This window comes from Mobula birostris, chromosome 31, assembly GCF_030028105.1.
Source record: "Mobula birostris isolate sMobBir1 chromosome 31, sMobBir1.hap1, whole genome shotgun sequence".
Classification (NCBI taxonomy): Eukaryota; Metazoa; Chordata; class Chondrichthyes; order Myliobatiformes; family Myliobatidae; genus Mobula; species Mobula birostris.
Genome location: NC_092400.1, coordinates 20,127,027 through 20,151,857, shown reverse-complemented (window position 1 = coordinate 20,151,857; position 24,831 = coordinate 20,127,027). Strand labels below are relative to the sequence as shown.

Genomic DNA, 24,831 nt, shown 5'->3' with positions numbered 1-24,831 from the left:
CCCATTGCGTTTGAAAATCTTGATTAGAATCAGAAATTGAACAACGAATCTTCTCTAAATTTAAACATGACATAACATCGCATAACCATTGAGCATGAGTGGGGGGGGGGGCAACCTCCTTCCACTTAAGCAAGGTCGCCCTCCCAGCCATAAGAGAAATATAAGCCAGTACCCGCAAATGAGAAGGCTCCAAAATGATAGCTCTTTCCTCAACAATACCAAATAAGGCAGTCAAGGGTTGAGCCTAAAATTAACTTTAAAAAGTAAGAAAAAGTTTGGAATACATCTTTCCAATATTTTTCAAGGCTCGAACACGACCAAAACATATGAATTAATGAAGCCTCTCCATTATTACATCTGTCACAGTAAGGAGATATATCATGAGAGAGCTTGTCTTTAGACATATGAGCCCTATGTACCACTTTAATTTGTAGGAGGGAAGAAGATTGCTACCTTTTAAGTCCAACTTCTATCTAAACCCTTATCCTGAATCCTTAAGATCTGCTCTAACACCTCTATCCTATTCCTATTGGCAATGGTATGCCCCACAACCTATGACAATTCACTTTTCCCCATGCAGAACATACTGCTGCTATCCAGTGGTACCATCTTCTCTGCCACCAGCATGCCATCCTGGAATCCCCCCTCACCCCACCCCTCAACTACCATCAGCTGTTATTATTGCTCCCCTGGCTTTTCCCCCCCTCACTCCCTGCACAATCAAACCACCCATGGTGTTATGGTCTTGGCCTTGGCTGCACTCTCCAGAGGAGCCCTTTACCCTGAACGTATTCAGGGTCACAGAGAAAGTGCCCTCGATTTTCTCAGCAGTTACCTCTCTGCTCTTCAATCTGTCTCTGTCTGCACTCTTCAGCTGCCTGACAGGTCCCATCCGTAATCGCAGATGTTCGCACTGACAGTGCTGCTCTTACTCCTCAGCAGATGACATTTCCTGAACGTTTATCTATTATTTATTTATTCAGGCCGTGCCGCCCACCAATCCCCCGATTTAATCATCTTTGGACTGTGGGAGGAAACTGGAGTGCCCAGAAGAAACCCACACGGTCACGGGGAGAACGTGCAAACTCCTTACAGGGAGCAGTGGGAATTGAACCCAGGTCGCCTGTACTGTAAACTGATGTGCTAACCACTATGCTACCCATGGGAAACACCCGAAGGGGTGCCGAATGTACGCTTCTCAAGCCTGACTTGCCCTGACACTTCTTTCTACGTAGCTCAAGGAGAAACCTAAACAATTTAATTTTTTTAAAAATATATACATACACCGTAACTTATACCTCCAAGACTCCACTCAAAGTTTACACTTCAGACACCCTGCAGTCAAAGGGCAGATTTGCAGAACCCACATTCCAACGTGTCTGAAGTCAGCTGGGTCACTTAGCAAGTCCTGTTAAATAACCCAATGTCTTGCAAACTTAAATTTCTTTTTTAAAACTTACTTTCTTACCACTCCAAATGAAAACTCAGATAAAGAAAGTCTAACACTAAGGCACAATCAAACAAATATTTAGAAGAAATCCTGGAACCATGTAACTGGAGAATCCTCCCCCAACTACAGGTTCAGCTAGAATTGTCTTTCTTCCTCAATCTCTGCACAAACAGACTACCCTGCAAGGTCATTACTCTATAGAATTTAATCATCAGGGATGTGCCAAAATAGATTTATATTCCCAGGTACAAATTCGAGCAAACTGACTTCAATTAGATTAGATTAGATTATGAGGATATGCAGTCCTCTTTTATTGTCATTTAGTAATGCATGCATTAAGAAATGATACAATGTTTCTCCAGAATGATATCACAGAAACACATGACAAACCAAGACTGAAAAACTGACAAAAACCACATAATTATAACATATAGTTACAACAGTCCAAAGCAATACCGTAATTTTATAAGAACAGACCATGGGCACGGTAAAATCTCAAAGTCTCTCAAAAGTCCCATCATCTCATGCAGACGGTGAACCTCCAGCACCGCAAACTTGCCGATGCAGCATCCTGGAAGCATCCGACCACAGTCCGACTCCGAGTCCGTCCGAAAACTCCAAGCCTCCGACCAGCTTCCGACACCGATGCACCGAGCACCCACCATCTCTGCCGAGCGCTTCGACCCCAGCCCCGGCAACAGGCAAGGCCGAGGATTTGGGGCCTTCTCTCCGGAGATTCTCGATCGCACAGTAGCAGTGGCAGCGAAGCAGGCATTTCAGAAGTTTCTCCAGATGTTCCTCCGTGCTTCTCACGTCCGTCTCTATCAAATCAGGATTGTGCACGGCATCCTACTTCACAGATACAATATCATTCGGAACGGCCACGTGCGCTGCGTCGTGCCGCCGTCTTCTCCTCCCATCCCATTAACCAGTTGTAACTGGTTATCCACAAAACTAGGTGCCTTGCAAGATTCATGGGTAGCACCTACAACTTACAAATGGTACTAACTGGATGGAACTCAAGAGGGTGGCACAATAGTGCAGTGGTTAGCACAACACTTTTACAGTACAGGTGACCTGGGTTCAATTCCCGTTGTTGCCGGTAAGGAGTTCGTACGCTCTCCCCTTCGAGTGATCTGGTTTCCTTCTCACGGTCCAAAGACGTGTCAGCTGGTAGGTTAATTGCTCATTGTAGATTATCCCAAGATTAGGCTAGGATTAGATCAGTGGATTACTGAGTGGCGTGGTTCAAAGGGCCTATTCTGACACTCTATCACAATAAATAAAATCATTTGGCTGATACATATCTGCACTGACCTAGATGTAAAAAGTGAAAAGCGGTTCAAAACTCTATCCTTACTCACTTAGTACAACACAAAATGCTAGGAGCAAAAATTACCACTCATCAATAATGAAATGAGAGGGCTCATTCCCCATTAAAATTGAAACAGCAGAATTTATGTTCTGCAATTGATATTCAGCACGGGTACTTGTTGCCTTCTGACAATATGAATTAGCCGTATCCACACTGAACGGCGAGGAGAGTTGTCCCGGACTGCAATCTGTCCGGCTCCTTGCACGCTTTCCATCCGGGCTGGGCTGAGCGTCGAGCTAGCAACTCAGCCTCGTTAAAAACAGACTAAAGTACTAAAGGTTTCCCCCCCAATGCTCCACAAGGCGCAGAGAGGCACAAAAACATGAACATCAGCCTTTTCAGTGGTTTTCAAGCCCACAATATAAAATTAGAATGTGGCGCTTTCACCTGAAGGACTTGTTTACAAATCCAGCTAGAGGGAATGAAAGACCCTTCTGTTGACTGTCGAAGCCTTAAAAAACTATATATTTATTTGGGTAGCTACAATTCAAACTCCCCAGTGGATGAAATTGAAACCTGTAATCACATCAACAGAATAAAAATATCATACAATATATCAAGTGATTGCCAGAATGATGAAGACTTTTATACCAGTGGCGGAGGAAAGATTTCTTGTCTGATTTGGGTTGCATTCAAGTTGTGAAAACTTAAGAGCCACCAGATAGAAATGTGCAACTCTGTTTTGCTCTTTAATGAGGATTCAAATATTGATAAGTTCCACAATAAAACAGCTCATGTTTTACAGCTTTTTGGAGTTAAATATTATTTTGGCTTGCCACCAACCTTTTTATGTTGTTGCTGTAGAAACGCATCCAGTCGGACAAAACCATTGAAAGGGCATCACAAAACAACACTTCTTTTAAGTGACTCCAGAGCTATTCTAACAGCAGATTTTCCAAATGTAGGGCTTATTGCAAGACTAAAGATAATCTGCCTGATTAAGGCTAGCAATTGGGAAGACTTATTATTTCTATGTGGTTGAAAGGCATACCTGTTTTGGAGATGCTACTGATAGTGGCAGACCAGAAAGTTAGGAACAGGCAAATACCAGCATAACACAGAAGCATAATAGTTTCAGATGAAGCCACAGATCTCTAAAAGTTACACATCATCATTTTCATTCCCCTTCCTTGAATAAAGTGCAGCACCAAACATACATATTTTTAAAAAAATGTTAACAAGCACATTATTTGAAAGCTGTCCAAAGGATTATGGCACCAGGTCAATCCTACAGTAGCAAATCCTGAGCCAAAACAATGAGGGCTAATGCCAAGAAATGAAGAGCTATCCTCTTCACACCACAGAGTAGCTTCTCTCCGAATGCAAAGATGGCAATGTTTAAGTGCAACAACTATTCTGTGCCACTGACTCCCGTTCCCTGCAGCAGGAAACTTTTAAAATCGAACTTCGCTTCCCCATATAGTCGTTGAACACTACAGCACAGAAACAGCATCTTCAGCCCATGTAGTCTGGGGCAAACTATTTTAGCCTAGTCCCATCGCTCTCCATACCCCTCCCATCCGTATACCTATCCAAGTTTCTCTTAAATATTGAAATCAAACCCGCACCTGCCACTTCCGCGGTCTTACCACCCTGAGCGAAGATCCCTCTCATGTTTCCCTTAAGCATTTCACCTTTCACCCTTAACCCACGACCTCTAGTTTTCGTTTCACTCAACATCAGTGAAAAAAGCCTGCTTGCATTTACCCTATCTGCACCACTCTGAGTTACTGAAGTACAGTAGCTATCTACAAATTTTAAATCATATAATTAGATAATATTCCAAAGTGATTTTAAATTGAACAGTGAAGAGTCATCAAATTGGGTTGCTTCAGGTAGAAAATGCGGCCTTATATGTTTACATTCAACAGGTATCACGAGATTAAAAACTCAGACAGACAATTTACTTACTGAAAAGAGCATGTTCTTTTTATCCTGATTCACTGCACGAAGGTCAGGAACAGGGTCAGTGTGTTTGATGATAGATACAGATTCACCTAGGAATAAGAATAGATAATTATTTAGCTCTGTCTCCTTGATACAAGGTCTCCTATATTAGTTGCAGTCTGCACTGAAACACAAAAATCACTGCAAACCAGTTTAAGCAGATTTTAGCAACACACTTCATAACCACTGTTTGACCAAATCATTTCCTGTATTGAGAGGGAACTCTCTGCAAAAGGTTAAAATAATTATTGAACACTGCTAAACCCAGAATAGCTTTTACTTCCCACATAAAAAACAAGTTTTTTTAAAAAAAGGGATAGTTTATTTTTACTTGCTTCAAAATTACTGAAAATATATTCTTGCTCTTTGGCCCATCTAGACTGTGCTGAAACTATTCAAACTCCCTACTCCCATTGACCTGCACCAGGACCATAGCCCTCCATACCCCTACCATCCATGTACCTATCCAAACTTCGTTTAAATGTATCAATAGAGCTTGCATGCACCACTTGCGCTGGCAGCTCGTTCCACACTTTGGGCGGTGTCCCCTCATGTTCTTTGAACTGCATTTCTGCACTGGCGTCCTGAAATATCAGCCAAGTATTTTGTGGGAAGTTGACCTCCACTACTTGTATCATTCATGCATCATCTGTCTATCATCTATACATCATTTATATCAACTGTTCTTGGCTGTGGACAAGATTCTTAATTTAACCAAGGGAAGTTAATGTTTCTTCTAAACTTTAAACCTAAAATAGGGAAACCCAAAAATCATTTCCTCCATTCACAATATATCCTAGGTAGTCACAAAAAAGAAAACTCAATAGCAAAAGTAAGTGCCAGTAAAGCCAACACTGATATTATCCATTATTCTAATTCTGACTAATAAGCCAAGTACAAGTGTGAGAAAAAGCAAAAGTATGGTGCACCCTAATATCAGAGTAAAAAGCAGAGTCTTTTTTTTGAATATCTAGAAAGGAAACTTATAAAAACTGCTTGGTCTTGACCAACTAATTTCAAATAAGCTTAGATGGTGACAAGTCTTGGCCGAATACAGGGTCTTCAAGAGTTTAAAAGAACAACTGAATGGACCAAACATTTGGAATGTTTCATAAAGCTTTAGAAGCTTCAGATCAGACTGTTACCGGATCTTAAGATCTACAGTTTTAATACACATAAAAGTTTAACCCTCAGTTAAGAAAAAGATCATACCAATACAAAACAGCATTCCGGTTACTAAAAAGGATACATCAAACTGAACTTATGCAAAAGTCAAAATAAAACCACTTGTAGCACAATTTCAAACACATTACCTGTAAGAATAGACTGATCTACTCTTAAGGTTGTTGATTTGATTGCAGTCAGTCTGATATCAGCAGGAACCTTATCCCCAACTGTGAAGAGAGAAACAAAGAAGCCATTAAATTTCAGAGCAATATCTGTGGTCTCCTTTGAGCTATATACAAGACGTGGTTAGGCAATTACTGCATTTGACATGAGGACACAGGCACAAACTCAGCCATTGCAGAGAAACAATGCTACATTTCAGAAACTCCTGATAATCTTTAAAGATTTGCATTGAAAACTCAATTTTCCTCATTCTGTCTGCATGCTTCAAGCATCCCAGGGCAATGATGAAAGAATCATTTCAGTGCCGAACAAATGTCCACTCTCAACCTGAATCGGAAAAGCAGTATGATTGAATAGTGCTCAGCCCATTTCTATTTTATATAATCTTGCTCTATGCATAATGACAGCTCAACACGACAACATATTATACTTGAGAGACAATGATAAGGAAGTGTACTAACCCTCTGAAATTCAGATTCAACTTGCACTTACAATCAACTCAGCACACACTCACCTCAAAAATCTCACTGCAAAAATTCTGTATAGTGCTCTGTCCCTGATCAAAACATACCCGGTGGAATTATCATCCTACATGATAATTTGTAATGCTGAAATTGTACAAGGCATCGGTAAGGCCAAATTTGGAGTATTGTGTACAGTTCTGGTCACCAAACTATAGGAAAGATGTCAATAAAATTGAGAGAGTACAGAGAAGATTTACTAGAATGTTACCTGGGTTTCATCTCCTAAGTTACAGAGAAAGGTTGAACAAGTTGGGTCTTTATTCTTTGGAGCGTAGAAGGTTGAGAGGGGACTTGACAGGGGTATTTAAAATTATGAGGGGGATAGATAGAGTTGATGTGGATAGGCTTTTCAACAAGAGGACATGAGTTGAGAGTTAAAGGGCAAAAGTTTAGGGGTAACATGAGGGGGAACTTCTTTACTTAGAGACTGGTAGCTGCGTGGAACAAGCTTCCAGCAGAAGTGGTTGATGCAGGTTCATTGTTGTCATTTAAAGTTAAGTTGAATAGACATATAGAAACATAGAAAATAGGTGCAGGAGCAGGCCATTCAGCCCTTCGAGCCTGCACCGCCATTCAGTATGATCATGGCTGATCATCCAACTCAGAACCCTGTTCCAGCCTTCCCTCCATAACCCCTGATCCCTTTAACCACAAGGGCCATATGGACAGGAAAGGAATGGAGGGTTATGGGCTGAGTGCAGGTCGATGGGACTAGGTGAGAGTAAGAGTTCGGCACGGACTAGAAGGGCCGAGATGGCCTGTTTCCGTGCTGTAGTTGTTATATGGTTATATGAGTATACAATCATGTTAAGTGATTACTAGACAATACAATTTAATATATAAAGCCTAAATAATCCATTTTAGAAGTAACAAAGAACTACATGCATGGAATTGTAAAGGAGGAATTGCAACAAAATTATGAAACGGAAGACAACTATTTGTTGAATACTATGAAAAATTTTGAAGCACACAGAGCTTTAGAGCACGTGCTCACAGAAGAGGCCAAACAAAAGATAGTAAATACCACCGAAAGAAGCAAAAGGAGAGAAGGAATGCAGCCACTGACATTCCAGAGGAAACAATCCAAGTTTACCCAACCACTCCTTAAAGCTATTACTCTCTAATTCAGGCCACATCCTGGTGAAACTTTTCTGCACCCTCTCCATTTCCATCGTTCCTGTAATGCAGTGAAAAGAACTGCACAAAATAATCCAAACGTGGCCTAATCAGAAGTTTTATACAGCTTCCCAACTTTTAATACTCAAAGCAACACACATAAAATGCTGGAGGAGTTCAGCAGGTCAGGCAGCATCTATGGAAATGAATGAATGGTCGATATTTTGGGACCTGCGTTCGGCATTTATACTCAATACATTGACCAGTAAAAGTATACAACAGGCCTTCCTTACCATTTCTTTACCACTTGTGTCTCCGCTATGGACTTGCACCCCATGATCTCTCTTACTTTATATTTTAATGGTCCTTCGGTCCACTTGTATATGATGGCCAAAGTGCAACACCTCACACCTGTCTGGATTGAACCTCAGCTACCATTTCCTTGCCTATATTTCTAACTGATCAACATTCTGCTGTAGCCTTTGACAATCTTCCACACTATCTACAGTAATACTAACGTTTGCAAATGTCCAAAATATTCAACTATATCCTTGAAACAGAACAAGAAAATGCAGGAAACCATCAGCAAGTCAGGCTTCATCAGTGGGAAAAGAAACAGAGAGCGGGCTTCAGGTTGAAGACCATTTGGCAGAAATGAAACAGAGGAAAAAGAGGCTCAATAAACCTCCGGGAGGATGAGGGGGATGAATGGGGAAAGAGGAATGTCTCTGATAGAATAAAGCCAGGGTGACCATGAGGATAAACTGTAAACAAGCAGTGAACGGGAGCAGTTTGAAGGAGAGGAAAGACAAAAGAACCTAGAGAATAGAACCAATTCTGATGAAGGGTCTCTGCCTGAAACGTTTCCCACAAATGCTGCCTGACCCACTGAGTTCCTCCAGCATTTCGTGTGTGTTACTCTAGAGAAAAGAATGTGGGAGTTCCCTACTGCAGAGCAGGACAGCAAAGGTGCAGCACCAACTGTGAAGAAAGCCCCCTACTCTACTCGCATTATACTTATGACTGTGAGGCTAAGCACAACTTCAATGCCATATTCAAGCTTGCCGATGACACCACTGTTGTAAGCAACTCAAAGTTGGTGACGAATCAGCATTTTGGGGGGTGGGGGGGGATTGAAAATCTGGCTGAGTGGTGCCACAACAACCTCTCACTCAATGTCAGCAGGACCAAGGAGTTGATTATGGACCAGGAGGAGGACACCACAGGTCCATGAGCCAGTCCACATCAGTGGATGAGGTTGAGAAGGTCAGCCGTTCCTCAGTGTTACTCTTTTCAAAGGATCTGTCCTTGGTACAGCACACAAGTGCAATCATGTAGAAAGCACGGCAACAGTTCTACTTTCTTAGAAGTTTGTGAAGATTCAGCATGACATCTAAAACTGACCAACACCTGAAGATGTGCGGTGGAGAATACATTGACCGGTTGCATCATGGCGTGGTATGGAAACGCCAATGCCCTTAAAATGAAAAGATCCTACAAAAAGTAGTGGATATGGCCCAGTCCATCATGGGTAAAGCCCACCCCACCATTGAGCACATCTACACGAGGCAGGAAAGCAGCATCTATCATCAAGGACACCCAATACCCAGGCCATGCTCTCTTCTTGCTGCCGCCATCATGAAGACACAGAAGCAGGTTCAGGAACAGTTATTATCCCACAACCATCAGGACTTGAACTAGAATGGACAGCTACACTCAGTAGAGAACTCCAGGACATATTTGGTCGGAACACTCACCGCAACACTGAACTGATTCCCACAACCTACTGACTCACTTTCAAGGACTCCATCTCATGTTCTTGATTTATTAATTTCTTTTATTATTATATTTTGTAACTGAACAATTTGTCACTTGCACATTATTTATTTAGTTATTTGCCCATCCATTAATTCTATCACGTTTCTTGGATTTACTGTGTATGCCGGCAAGAAAATGAATCTCAGGACTGTATATGGCGACATAAATGCACTTCGATAATAAATTAACTCTGAATTTCAAAGAACAAGCCAATTGTGGCAGGCAAGGCATGTTCTCCAATCCAAGTCAAAAAAGGGAAAAAAATGCAAGACAAGATGGCATTATTGGTGGATAACTAACAGACAGGGAAATCAAGTTAAGTGGCAGAATTTCATATTCAGTCCAGATGCTTCAGTACGCCCAGCCAGAAAATTCAACATCAATTTCTCTAAGTTCCTGTCATTTCTCCCTCTTTCCTCTCTTTTTTTCTCCAATACCTCATTCTGGTTATCTTTGCATCCTTCATCTTCTCTTGACCTGCCCATCACCTCCCTTTACCTGCCCTATTAGATTCCTTCTTCTTCAGCCCTTTACCTCTTTAGCCTATCTCCTCCCAGCTTCTTAATTCGTCCCCACCTCCCACCTACCCTGTTGGCTGGAAAGGGCTGCAATCTACAAATCAGTGAGCAGGAATGACACAAGGGCAGTGAAAACGGACAAAGCATTTGTTCTTGCTATGTAATAGCAGGAATGGATGCCGCCATTTTGTGAGACTGCCCTTGCAGCTGCCATTTTGTGAACTGATTCTTGCTCCGGGATAACTTAACCAGAGCAAGTGAACAATGGACACAATGAGTTTTCTGCTAACACCATCTTCAGATAAGAAGCTCTTTATTCTGTAAAATGTGGGACCCAGCATTTGGTTGACCCTGTTAAATTGGTTTGAACCTGTCTGAATTGGGGAAAAAAAAATGAAGGAAATATCTTAGGGCAGGACACGAGAGAAAAGGCCATAAAGCAATGCTACTTGTAGCCCTGGGCAAAATCCAATGAGAGCTGATACAAATTAGTCAGATGACTTTGAGCCAACAAAATTGAAACATCGTAGACTGATCTAAGGACTAGAGTAAGAATGGAAGATTTTGGGAGTACCAGCAGTTACAACTTTGTGGAGACCAACAATTCTCTAAGTGGTTGACCCCATGTCGGAAACGTGGCAAATTACATTGAGGTCAAGAAGAACACCTGGCCAGCGTTGACTCTTTTTCCCCAGTTAATTACATTTTCTCTTGACTGTCCATGGAGAGTTGGGGAAACCTAGTAGATATGCACAAAAGTATTTAGCTGTGTAAATTCATGTTAGTTAGCTGAGCCAATCAAGGTACATGTCAGTAAATATATATCCTCTCCGTGCCCAACTGATTGTTATTACTGAGGGTTTAATCCTTGTAACACACCCCCCACCTGGTTTCACCCATCACCTGCCAGCTTGTATTCCTTCCCCCGCCTTCTATTTCTGGCTTGTTCCCCCTTCCTTTCCAGTACTAATGAAGGGGCTTGGCCCAAAACTGTTTATTCCCCTCCCCTCCCCTTAGACACTGCCTGACTTGCTGGGTTCCCCCAGCATTTTGTGTGTTTGCTCTAAGATTTCCAGCGTCACTTGCTTTGAGAATGCAATGCCACTCGTGAATTTGAGTTGGGCCTCACTGGGAAAGTACAGAAAAGCTACAGGTGGAGATCAGAGTGGAGGAGAGAGGTGGAGAATTACACTGGCAGGCCACAGGAAGCTCAGGGTCACTCTGCAGATTAATCACAGGGGAAGTGCAAAGCACTTTTGGTCTCTCCAGTGAGCAGGAGACCACTTCCCATCTGGTTGAGTTGATCTTGTTTTGAAAAGAGAGTTTAATATGGAGGTCAACCAACTAGGACAGATGTAACAGAAGCTTCTGAATCAGAGTCATAATGTTCTGAATGTGAATCTTTAGGGCAGACAGCCTTTGATGTTTAAGGTTCAATCCAAGGTTAAATATTGCTGAAGTTTTGCATGCCCTGGCTAAACTAATCAAGGTGTAAGCAATATTAAACATTAAGCAACAGAATTTCCATTAGTTTATGATCGTAGTACCACAGCAGCGTACATAGGCAAGGGAAGAAATGAGGGCCTAGGGTAGAAATGGCTGGTGACAATTGGTCCAGTTAACTCGAGGGCAGTGTTAGTTCTGGAGACTGCAGAAGGGCAAGGAGAATTGAAAGGAGATGGGGACGGGCCTTCTCGAAGCAGGGTGATGGCATTGAAGAGAAATTGAATAATAATAAAAAGCTGCTTCATAAATGGGGACATCTGGAAAAAAAAATTGAAGCAGAGCTCTTTATTGTGTGCTTAATATTTCAGTAGTATTGCAACTATATTGTTTGATTACAAATTCTTGTTCATTTAAATAATTCATTACAGGTTATATGAAAACACACAAGACACAGGCACACCTCACTCAAAGTAAAGAACAAACTAACACTCGCAGCTCTTAGGCTCCCATCTTATGTTCTTTAGAATTAATTTTATGTTTTGAAGTTTCAAAACTTAACAGTCTTCCTTTCAACAACTAGAGAAACGTTCAACTTCACATCGAACATTCCACCAGAGATCAGATGATTTCCTGGGTTCTATGAACTTTAGTGCAGGCTGAGAGAAAGCGGTGGCAGTATAAATCCTAGCAGTTCACACCTTTGTGAACAATTGAAATTCATAACTGCGGCAGCAAGACCAGAATATATAATGAGTTATTATAATAAATGAAGTAATCTCAAAACCACCACAAAGGTACACATACCTCTGGAGATAGGGAGGGTCTGGGCAAAAGTAAATGCCAGGAAGTGAAAGTGTTTACTTGTTTCCAAAGGGCTAAGAAGAAATACAGCACATCTGAACATTGGGAAAGTAATTTGGTGCTTACAATGGCCTCTCTACCCATAGCCCATCATGGTGGAAGATACATCTGCCAGATACAACTGTGAATTGCAAGCTCTCTTCAGTTTCACTAGCTTTCTCCGTGGTATCAACAGTGTTGAGCACATGAAATGTTACTTTGCACGAAGCACCAAATTTACTTTGACCGATTTCACCTTGTTCTTGCTTTGACCCATCTTGACTATTTGCTCTCCACTTGTTCATTCTCCTTCCACTTACATCCTCGATGCTTCTGTTGCCCTCTACCACGTTGACGATTCCCAGGTTGTCATCTTCAGCCCGCATCTATCCTAGGATAGAGGCACTAAGGGCCATTTCCATCACAAATACTTACAACTAGCCCACAACGGCCTAGAGACCCTTCACTTCTCCCTTAGATAGAGGGCTAAGTCTCCACTCATGACCACTTCTCTCATTGAACAGTTTAACTGCATTTGCCTTATCCAGGTCAAATCTGTAGCTACGGCAACTTGCACGGGATCCAAGCACTACCCTGGAACACTCCTTCATTCTGGGCTGCGCAGGCAACTTCCCTCCCCAACGCATTGGCCTGCTTGCACAATTCACCTCAGGTTTTGCTTTCCCCTCCTTTGTTCTCACTTATGTCCCAACTTGCATCTCATCCAGGCAGGTAAATAGTGATCAGCAAACATCTGTTGTTTGTCTAATAGCGATCATCCTCTTCCAACCAACACCACCAGCTCAGACTCCAACACATTACGGACTTCCCCTAATCCTCACCTTTCTCTGAAACTTCAAACATCCAAAAATTCTGATGAAAGACCTGAAATTTCCCTACCTGCAGATATTGACTAACCTGTTGAATATTTCCAGTATTCTCTCTTTTTTTCCCCATTTTAAATGGCCAACATTTGCAAATTTCTGCTTCTCCATTATTGGACATGAATAAAGATGCTGTTCCTTTTCGCACCCTGTGGCGCACCAGGCAGCAAACTTGCTGTTCCTTTAGCGTTTTTGTCTGTTGCTGGCTTGATGCTCAACGCAGCACGGATGGAAAGCATGCAAGCAGATGGATGGATTTGAACCTAGGACCATCCGCCTCGAAGTCTGGTGCCGATGCCTATCGATGAGGTGGTATTATCATAAACCAATCACATTCCTTCCAGCTGAAACCACTAATAACCCGGGACAATGAAGGTATTTGGAGGTATTATGTGAACAAATCTTGATTATTAAAATACAAAGACAAGAGTGAACGATTAACATTTATACCCAGGTTAGACAAGTGCATGACGGTACCAACAGAAGGCAAATTTGGCCAGTTGGAATTCATCCATCTAAAAATACATTACTTTCTTTGCAGCTGCCAGAGAAAGCTGCCAGGATGAATCCAATAAAAAGCAGGCTCTGCTTCCCCACAAACACAAAATTCCATCAATGGTTCACATATCTGCTTCTCCAAGGTCACACAACCATTGAAGGCGCACAAGACTGCAAACTACTCAGAATTCACCATTTTCTCTGAACGAACTGAAGGAGATTGAAAGATTATAATTTCCCCAAAGAGAGCCACAGATAGCTTCAATTATAAGCCTGATACTTCTGGACCAAGTTTAAGAGAGATGAGAAACTCCTTAAGCTGGAGCCCTGAGAAGTGCCAGAGGTCAGACACGATCTCAAGAGACCTATCACTCCCATCATTGCATGCCGTCCTGCAACGCAGATGCACTTAAAAGTTTTAAGCAGCAACTATTAATTAATGCAGCTTGTGGACCGTGGACCCCATTTCACGTTGTGTGACCTTGAAGAAGCGGGCATGGGAACCCTAATTCACCTTTCTGGTTGCTTCGTTTCTTTGTGCTTTTTTTTGGGGGGGGGCAATTTTGAATCGGGGCAGCCTGTAGATAACAAACACTCGAGCTAAACTGAAATACGCCCATACGATTTTTTTGTTATATTTTCTGTTTTTGCTTCTTTTTGTTGCCATTTGCACGTTTTGCTTTGTTTTTATGCACAGGGGGTGAGGGGCTTTTTATCTTTGAGTGGGGTTCCAGGGTTTCCTTAGTTTTCGTGACTATCTATAGGCAAAACGAATCCTGGATACGTACTTTGATAATAAATATACTTTGAATTTGGACAATAATAAATAAAAAGGTGGGGAGAATATACATGAGTATGCTGCAATATAATTTTACAGCTGAACAAGAATCTTAAAATGAACCATTATTTAACGTAGTAGTGCAATCAGCAGAAGGTATAAAAGAAACAAGCCTTCACTACTGCCTGTTACATATGGACGTGCCAATTTTCTTTCTTCAGTCATCAGCTGGCTAATAAATACAAGAATTATTATATTCTCAACCACCCAATATTAGTAAATGTTAATCCAAACCATATGCAGAGATCAAATGTAGGTCCTATAATACTAGCTCTATTTTATATCCATCTTTTACCTGAGAGCCAACTAAAGAGCTGTAATAAACAAGTACAAATGCTATTTCAAAAGAGTTATTTAAAGACGATTTGTGGGCTATTGGTATATTATTGTCACATGTATACCAAGATACAGTGAAAAGCTTGCTGTGTACATACTCCTCATACAGATCAGCATTGAGGTAGAACAAGGTGAAACACCACCAATGCAGAATAGAGTCCCAGCTTCAGAGAAACTGCAGTGCGAGTCAACAATAAAGTGCAAGCTCATAACGCAATAGACTGAGGTCAAGAGTTCATCTTATCAGACAAGAGGTCCGTTCGAGAGACTGATAGCTGGGTAGAAGCCGTCCTTGTACTCGGTAGTGTGCACTTTCCGGCTTTCGGTTCTTCTGCCTAACGGCGGAGGGGTGGGGGAGAAGAGGGAATGTCTGGGGCTGGTAGGGTGTTTGGTTCTGCTGGCTGATTTACTAAGGCAGTGAGAAGTGTAGGCAATCTTGGGGGCGGGTTAAGTGCTGAGCTGTGGCCCGTAACACTCTACAGTTTCTTGTGATTGTGTGCAGAGCAGTTGTCATACCAGAATGGTTAGGACCCAGAGAGATTGCTTTCTTACACGCAGAGTGGTGGGTGCTTGGAATGTGCTGCCTGGTGTGATGGCAGAGGCAAATACAATAGGGGTGTTCAGGAGCCGTATGAATGGAAGGATATACACATTGTCTAAGCAGGGGGATTAGTTTAATTGGCCTAAAATTGATTACTAATTCAATTAGTTGGGCACAACATTGTGGCCTGAAGAGCCTTTTTCCTGTGCTGTACTGGTCTACGCTCATTCCAACTTCAGAAAACTGGGATCCATCGTGTACATGTCTAAAACATGTCACTGCACCTTAGATCAAAGTAAAATCATAATATTTATTCTACAGCTGTGAGGCTTAAACCTGCACACAAAGAGCACTAACAAATTGCAAAAAGGCACTCTTGTTATGCTGACGCTAGCACAAAAATGAAAAATTGCTTCTGAAAATGTGGTGTTCCCATCTCAGAGGTAAGTGGGCACTCTTCACTGTACTGCAGAATTAAGTGCATCATTAAAGTGGCTAAATTCACCTTTCAACACCCTGCAGTGACCCCCCCCCCCCGGGGCTAAATGTTAGATTTCAGAAGCCAGTAGCACTACGAAAATAATCACAACCAAAGGAAGGCTGTGCAAATATTTAAATCAATAAAATAATGCACAAATAATATTAATGAAGTGAATAAATTCTTAAAGGAAATTGGGACAGAGATCAGTGGACATTCTAATGTCACATTGGAAGATTAGCAACATCAGCTGCTACATCTGCAACACAAAATGTCACTTGCATTATGTCATAACCAGTACAAAGCACGCATGAACCTCAAATCAACTTCCATTACCCAGCACCATTAAAATGCTCCAATCACTAGATCTTTGCAACAAATATATTTACAAATACCTGATCTCGAAAACTCAGGATTCAGAAACAAAGCTTCTGCCAATCAGCTCCTCGTCCCGCAAGAAATTTCCCCAATAAGGTCAAATTGCCTACTAAGCTACTACATAAGCACCAGTGGCATTTTTCAGAGCGATTTCTAATCAAAACTTTAGCTATTTTGATTTTTGAGGAGATTACTGTGAATGAGCAAGCTGGAATATAGCTAACCATATATAGAAAATACATTTTTACATAAAATGTGTTCTGATCTTCTTTGATGGCAGTTACTGGATTGAAAGCTAAGCTAAGCTTCTGTGCCCTTGAACAGAGAACAAATAGCAATACAGACAATAAGCACAGCCAAAAATGGGAAAACTATTTGCATGTGCTCCCCTGATGTCGCAAGGAGCTTTAAATGTGGAGATACAGCAGCTGGTTTCCAGCAATCACAATTCCATGGCAGCAATGGGATGATGCTTTACTACGTAGTTCACAAGCTGTTGGGACAATTGCTCTGAATCACAAACACAAGAGATTCTGCAAACATTGGAAAACTGTGTGCGCGTGGAGTGTGTGTGTGCGCTCGTGCATGGAGCGTGTGTGCGCGTGTGTGTGTGTGTGTGTGTGTGTGTTGCAATTGCTCCAGAGGCATTTTTAAAAAATTTACTTTTTTAAAAAAATGTTAAAATGTCTTCATCTCACTCTGCTTAACAATACTGAACATTAGACATCCTGCTACTCTGTAATTTTTATTTGCATTCCTGCTGGATACACAGGCCTAAGATTTAATGCAACTCAGTTGTTTGTAATAGAAGTGACAGGTGATTGAATTTCTCATCTCAGGGGGGAGGTGACATGAGCTTCCTGCGGATAGTTAAATTTAAAAGAGAAAATTATAACCAGTTAACGTAGAAATCTGGGATAATGTCAAACAGTTTTTGTTTAATTGCTGAGATCTAAGGTACTGGGAACATAAGAAAATGCATTCAAATTTTGTAGAACTACATCTGAATATATATAGTAGATAGTGAGCTCAAAGTCTATTATTACTGTAGTGGATTCCAGTTAATTGGGCCATTGGTTACAAGACAGCCACTATTTGGAACAACTCTTAAAAGAACAAAAACTAATCAATTCATTTATTTGGAACACTATGCCCCACTCAGTTGGGGCAAAAGACTGTTTGCTACCAAATGGTTTATAACTACCACCAGTCATGTGCATTTGTGTGGCCATTAGACACTATGGAACGAACAGTTTTTAAAATAACATCAGTTGCGTGCTTGTGCTTTGTTATTCCTTTGGGCCGATGGATGACGATTCAAAAAGCAGTGATTTTTGATAATTTTGTTTTTCATCTTGACTTTAGGCAGGAAAGCAGTCCGTTGTCTGCTGTAGGTGTCTGTGCTAATTCTGTTCATTTACAATCAGAAGACCACAGCTGTATACCCTGGATAAATTCCTTTGTCGATAACTATTACAAACTAATACAGTTTTATAGTACTGTAGTAGTATTGGTAGTGTTCCCGTTTGTTCTGTATTTCATTTAAACACATCATTCGAAATGGTAGTTGGTTTTTGTTATCCCTTTTAGCTGTTTCTATGAAACCATGGCTAATTGGGACAGTCACTTAATTGGATCAAAATGTACTGATCTTGATGTGTCCCATTTAACCAGAATCCACTGTATTGACTTCTGCAAATAGAAAAAGATACACAAATAGATCGCAAAATTTACACTGCACTTGTATAGATGCAACAATTTTAAATGAACTAATTTTTTTGTAAAAGCTCAAAGCTAGATTCATGAATCAAGGTAGAATTTCAAAGGACATTAGACCATGCTGTGGCCAATGCAAATGATCCCACGCAGCAGTTAAAAGGACCATCTTTTCAGTAATCTTTATACACAGTCAGAAGTATTTTAAGTGACAAACAGATGACAGTCCGGATATCCAAGAACTGTAAGAATGAGACACTGCATCTGGGGGAAGAAAAAACACCAGCATGTGCCCGACGGTCGAGACAGCGCTTGTTTGATGAGATGCAATTGCTTTTCATTAAAGGCTGCAAACATGCTTGAAAAAAGGCTTCCATAAGTGGAAATAGTTATTCACCAGCTGGTTTTGTTTGGAGTAGACCAATATTATCAAATGCTCCTTTCTCACCATCCCTTATTGTTTTCTAAAACATGGAATCTCCTTCATAACAAAAGTGGTAACATTCCCTGCAAATTAGCACAAGTTATATCCTTACACTGGGGTTTCATGTACACAACACAACAGATGGTATTCTTTGCTCCTAACTGGCCATACTCCATCACAGTGCCAACCAAGTAAATTCAACGTCAGAGATGATTATGGACTTTGGACTTGAGGTCCCGGTGAACACTACAATTCTTTTGAGTTACTGCCTGTTACACCACTAGCATTTAGGGCAGCAAAAAAGGTCCTCAGCCTCTGTCTGCCTTTGGCCATCTTCCCTATTGTTCCCCAGGTGTAGTTCAGAGTCCTCATTTCTGACTCTACCGTAAGGCGCCAAGTTGTCTCTGGTCTCCTGCGTTTCCTCCGCCCTTTGGGGGTCCAGTGGAGCACGGTCTTGATGATGGAGTTGGCCCCCCCCTCTTCTCATCACGCGTCCAATCCATCTCCAACGTTTCCTCGTGGTGATTGTGGCCACGTCCTCTTGGTGACACTGAAGGAGCAGAGCGTGGTGAAAGATCTTCCTTGATCTCATGGAGTGGAATGACGACAGCTTGGCAAGGTCGTTTTCTGTCACTCGCCAGCAATCTGACTCGGACAAGAGTGTGGACAGAACACAGCTTCATCTTGGTGTGGACTCTGTACTTGGCTGATCACTGATCTGCACTAGTAGTGTTCTGACAAACATCACTTCACTTGCTTATCAGCAGTGCGGGGGGGAGTCACTGAAGTCCCTCATTATTTACTGAATGTTTATTCCATTTCCTTACATAATTAATTCTCAAACTAATTCACAACCTGAAATGCCAAAAAGCCTTTCTTTAAAAAAAATCAGTAATGGAGTAAATACATGCAAGTTAAAACAGGCAGAATGACAGAATGAAAAGTGACTTTCCATCTTGAGATTCTGCTTTAGTTCAAAGTAATACAATGAACTTTGCCATTAAGCATCCACGTCTTTTAAGTGGCTATAATCCCACAGTATTTAGATAAATTAATTGGCACTTGTGTATTAAGGTTGCAGAGTAGAAAGCACAGAGCCATAAAGAAAATCTTAATCATCAATTTCTCAGATACTAATTAACATCATTAAATGTTTAATACTAATTAATAATTTAGTATTTAATTTTATAAAGTTAAGGGTTTTGTAAAGCTGCTTTTGAAGTTATATTTATATAGCGTTTTTGACAACAAGTACTTACAATTAACATTCCTAATGCTGTAGTGTTACAGCCAAGTATCACATCGAAAAGACTTACAAAAAGAGTGGCACGAACTGGTCTAGCAACAGAAGAGTTTTCCTGCTCTTTTACGAGCACTGCAGAATTGGCTGCATTCACCTGCGTGAGCAGGAAGGCCTCAATTCAATGGGCCATTTAAAATTCAACAACTACAGTGATGCATAATCCGGTTTAGTGTTGAAATAAAGCCCAGATTACACACTCAAAAGTGCCTGTGGATGATCCTGATGTGGCTCAAAAATTACTACATCAAGCCGTAGATGATGCCATTAATGTTATTAAGCGTATTGGATGAATACAACTGTTATCCAGTGGAAAGAACCATAGCTAACATTGTTTCACAGCAATACTCATTTTAAAAAAATCAAAATGTAGAGTCCAAGACATATTTGGATCGTTCAGTTGAAGCCTAGGCTTCAGACCCACATCATGAAAGCATGCCTAAAATACTGGTTGGCTTCATCGTGTTTATGTTGAAGTTGAGTTGAACTTGACATTATGCATTCACTGTCAAAACTAACCGCATTTTCTGGGATTGTCTCGCGATATTCAGATTGAAAACAGCTCCACTGGAAAGTGGAGCTGCCTACCACAGGTTTCTTCTGCACTTTGTAGCTGAGAAAGTATGCCACAAAGTGGCAACAGGTTTTTTCAAATAACTTCAGCCGCAAAATGCAAAGTGGGGGCGGCGCGGTAGCGTAGTGGTAAGCACAATGCTTTACAGTACCAGCAACCCCGGTTCAATTCCTGCCACTGCCTGTAAGGAGTTTGCATGCTCTACCTGTGGCCGTGTTGGTTTCCTCCCAGTGCTCCAGATTCCTTGGCAGGTTAATTGGTCATTATAAATTGACCCACGATCAGGCTAGGGCTAAGTCAGGGGTTGCTGGGCAGTGCAGCTCAAAGAGCTGGAAGGGCCCATTCCATGCCGACTCTCAATAAATAAAGTCAGTCCTGATGAAGGGGTCTCATCCAAAATGTCAACCGTTTATTGCTCCCCATAGATGCTGCCTGACATGCTGAGTTTTTCCTGCAAATTTTGTGTCTGTAGCTCTGGATTTCCAGCATCTGCAGAATTCTCTTCTGTTCAATTGCAAATAATATTGGTTAGACTATGCCACCTGAAAACAAACCACATGGATACCAAGAAAAGAAAAAGCTCCGCCACAATTCTGTGAGTGGTAATGCTAACAGGTAGTTGCAAGCTTTGAATCATGCAAGTCAAAGGCTACGTGAAAAAGCTTCTATAATTTCCTAAAAGGCCACTAACACAAATTACATCAAAAATTTAATCACAAGCAAAGAAATATCAACAGATTGAAATAAAAGCAGTAAATACTGTAAACTCTCGGTGTAAGTGAAAGCAACAGTTAAGTTTCTGGTCCATGAGTCCGAATGAAAGATTATCCACTTGAAATGAATTTTATTCTTCTCCATAGAAAGATCTACCAAGTATTTCTGTTTATATTTCAGATTCATTACATGCCTTTCAATTTTGTGTTTCATATCCTGTGTTTTTGCTTGTTTTTTTTTGTTGATATTTGCAAGATTTGTTTTTTTTGTGCATGGGGGGTGTTTGTGTTTCTTCTTTGAATGGGTGCCATGGCTCTTCTTGACTGCGTAGCTGTCTGTGGGGGAAGGCGAATCTCAGAGTTGTATACTTTTACAAACTTCGATAATAAATGTACTTTGAATCTTCAGTCTGCTGTCTTCTGCACTTATTAATTTTCTTGAATGAGGGAAAAGCTTCAGAAATTCACCAAAACGAAAACCAGTAAAAAAAAAGAGCAACTACTTAAACAGGTGACCTAAATGTAAAAGACCAAAAAGGTGGAAGGAATCATTTCCAAAGTTTGGGCCAATCTCACTTTTGGCCCACCTGCCAACCCATAAGCTCTTCAATTCCCAGTGTGACTGGCTGATGGCAGTTGCCAGTTAAAAGGTCACTCTGGAGCAGTGACTAAGTCTAGCAAGAAGGGAAAACCGAGAAAGTGCAGATGGCCAGAGGGAGAACCTTAAAAAAAGTAACTCATTGAGACAATGCATCTAATGTCAAGCAAACAAAACCTGTCAACTCAAATCAAAATTAATCATCACTCAACCATACATGGATACAGCCGAATGTAATGGCATTCCTCTGGGGCAAAGACACAAAACATACACAGCATATTCAAAATAGCGAGAAAAGAAAGAAAAGTAATCATGCAAAAAAAAACATAGTCAAGACCCTCCAAGGCTATGGAGAAGGAGGAAACAGGATGAAGGCAAAATGTCTGCAAAATAACTATTTTAAAAATAAAAACTTTATTCATAATAAAATATCATGTATCCTTGCTAGAGGCTATACAACAAAAATCAAATACTTGAATCTTCAAAATAAAAAGCATGCCCACCACCCCACTAGACCATAATAATGCCACAGTAATGAAAAGTGTCCATTGTATTCCCCTGCAACTTTCACTCATGAGAGGTTTGGTCCATAGTGACAAGTTGGAACATAATTAATCGCAGATGTGGATGTGTTTCAGTTACATTTCAGCATTAATGTGCCTGATTAAACCATATCTGGAGTATGGCATGCAGTTTAGGATTCTACAACTTCTGGTCTCTGTAGGTATCCACCACACATAAATCAGAATGATACTTGTCTCAATGTCTTTAGATTAATAAAACAACATAAAGATTTATTATTAAAAATGGCTTGGCATCAATTGCTGGTAACAGAACAGAGTTCAAAATTTCTGCATAGGCATTTTCTAATTTCACGTCCAACAAGTCACATCAGGTTTTAGGCTCTTCCCTGATCATAAATCCCCTAATTAACAGAGAAATGTTTCTGTCGCCTACCTGAGGGCTACCGAAGTGAGAACCGTACTCTCTGAAATTTAGAAAGTATGGTGCAATTTTGTAGAACTTTAAGGAGAGACAAACAGTAGATTTGAGGGAACACACAGGAAAGAGCAGTACTGGGTGGTGGGGGAAATCCTGGTTTCGGACAGGTGAGAAAGTTTTCAAATTCATCACCATCATCATGGGCCGTGTCATGATGACATAGGCCATCATGGTGTATAACCATGATCATTCTTGGCAAATTTTCCTATGGAAGTGATTTGCCATTCCCTTCTTCCAGGCAGTGTCTTTACAAGACAGGTGACCCCCCCCCCCCCCCACTCATTATCAATACTCTACAGACATTGTCTGCCTGGAGTCAGTGGTCGTATAACTAGGACTAGCAATATGGCTTCACGTGACCCTGATCAGGGGGCTAAGCAGGTGCTACACCTTGCCCAAGGGCGACCTGCAAGCTAGCGGAGGGAAGAAGCACCTTACACCTCCTTTGGTAGAGACGCATCTCCACCCCACCAACCATTCCATTGATTTGAGAATCTATGACCAGAGAGCAGCCAAAGCTTGATGTGGCTTTTTAGGAGTGATGTTAGGTGAAGCTAAAAATTATCTCCTTCTTTTGGTGGTTAAAAAAAAAGTAAATCCTTCCATTAACAACAATTGATGACAATACATTGTTGACATTAAACCTTTGTTTTGTTAATCCAAGGTATTAAAAACATTAAGGAAAGGCACTGAGTAGGGGCAGTTAATATTGTTGAATGGCAGAACAGAGAGGTTCGTAGTAATACTTCTATGTACCTTAGTTTCGACAGATTAAACACTTCTGGTTTCCAACAGAGTAGTTTTCCCGCATAGTTTTACTGTCCTATACATAAATTAAGAATAGAAAACCACTGATGTGAGAAATGCTCTCTTAACTATATCACTGACCATGTGACTTCTGATCAACAATCTAAACTCCTTAATATTGAATCCCTGAATTCTGTTTAGGAAGTTTTAATTGAAAAGTTTTTGGCTTGTATTAGAGGAAGAGAAATTAAGTATGAAAATGCCACATTGATTCAATTGGGGAAAGCTTTCAGGGAAATGAATAGAAACCTACATTCCTCATCAATCTAGAGATGCACGTGAAACTTGCATTTATATATTTTAGCGGCGATAAATTCCAGCCAACAATATATCAAATTAGGCTCTGGAACTAGTCTATGGTTACCAACCAAATCTCTAAAAGCAAGTTTGCAAATCTATATTTGTTACTCAATGCAGTAAAATACTGACGCTCCCATATCTTCATGTTGGAATACTGATGTAGAAAGATGCAGTCCTTACATTCACTGTTGCAGTATTTTTGTACTTTAGTAGCTTGACATTTTGCTAGCACTCTCTGTGCTATCAATAAATCCCTGGTGAGCTATCAGATCTATTTGAAAGCACTGCTCAGGTATTCTACCAATTCAAACAATGGGAATCCAAATCTGTTTCTTTCATCGAGGCAGAGTTTAATCTATCTAATTAACCTCAGGAAAGTTGAAAGCATTTATTCTGTACTATTCAAGTTTACCTTTGGAAAGTTTCACTTCCAAAATATCTAAAACCTATCCCCTTTAAAACCTTATTTGGCAATATCTGCTTGTTCCTCTCAGATTTGCTCTTTTCTGCAAGTCACAAGTGATACTGATGCAATCAGGAACTCCTATTATTTTTGTGCTGTGTTCTGTCAATTATCAAGATAGTTCTCCATTGCCTCCAGTGACACATAGATGAAACCAACTCGGCAAATGCTTCCGGCCCTGTATCTGGTGACAAAGACATTCACCAGGACACACAAATGTCATTGGAAAGCTGCCCAGAATCCCAGACCCAGAGACGCACCCAGCTAGGTATTAAGCTACTTCCCTACATGGGAAAGCCATCTACAGTCAGTAAGGCAAGGGATGCCATATCTGCTTAAATACTGCACCAAAGTGCTGGGCTTATTCACTTGCACAACTGGAATTTGAAAACATAGGTGATAAATAGTAGGGGTCCTGGGGAGCACTGTGAAATAGGGGGACCTTATTATACAAATTCCAAGAATTCCTAAAGGCAGCTACACAGAGTTAAGGCGGCATTAGAGTTACTTGCTACGGCATTGAATATGGATGGAAGGTTATGCTACAACTTTATAAAATGCTGGTTAGGCCACAATTGAACTTGTATGTGTATTTCT

General features: G+C 40.9%; 1 protein-coding gene across 2 annotated transcripts in view; it reads right to left on the bottom strand.

Annotated features, from left to right (window-relative positions):
• The window catches only part of LOC140190953 (sarcoplasmic/endoplasmic reticulum calcium ATPase 2), a 103,804-nt gene that overhangs the window by 34,712 nt on the left and 44,261 nt on the right, over positions 1-24,831 (bottom strand). For both annotated transcript variants that reach the window (XR_011883724.1, XM_072247954.1), the window contains exons 6-7: positions 6,086-6,166; positions 4,737-4,822 (exon numbers count right to left, since the gene is read on the bottom strand). Coding sequence is in view for 1 of the 2 variants with exons in the window: in XM_072247954.1 (XP_072104055.1) it covers positions 4,737-4,822; positions 6,086-6,166 (167 nt within the window). In the remaining variant the exon portion in view is untranslated. The remainder of the gene's footprint in view (positions 1-4,736; positions 4,823-6,085; positions 6,167-24,831) is intronic.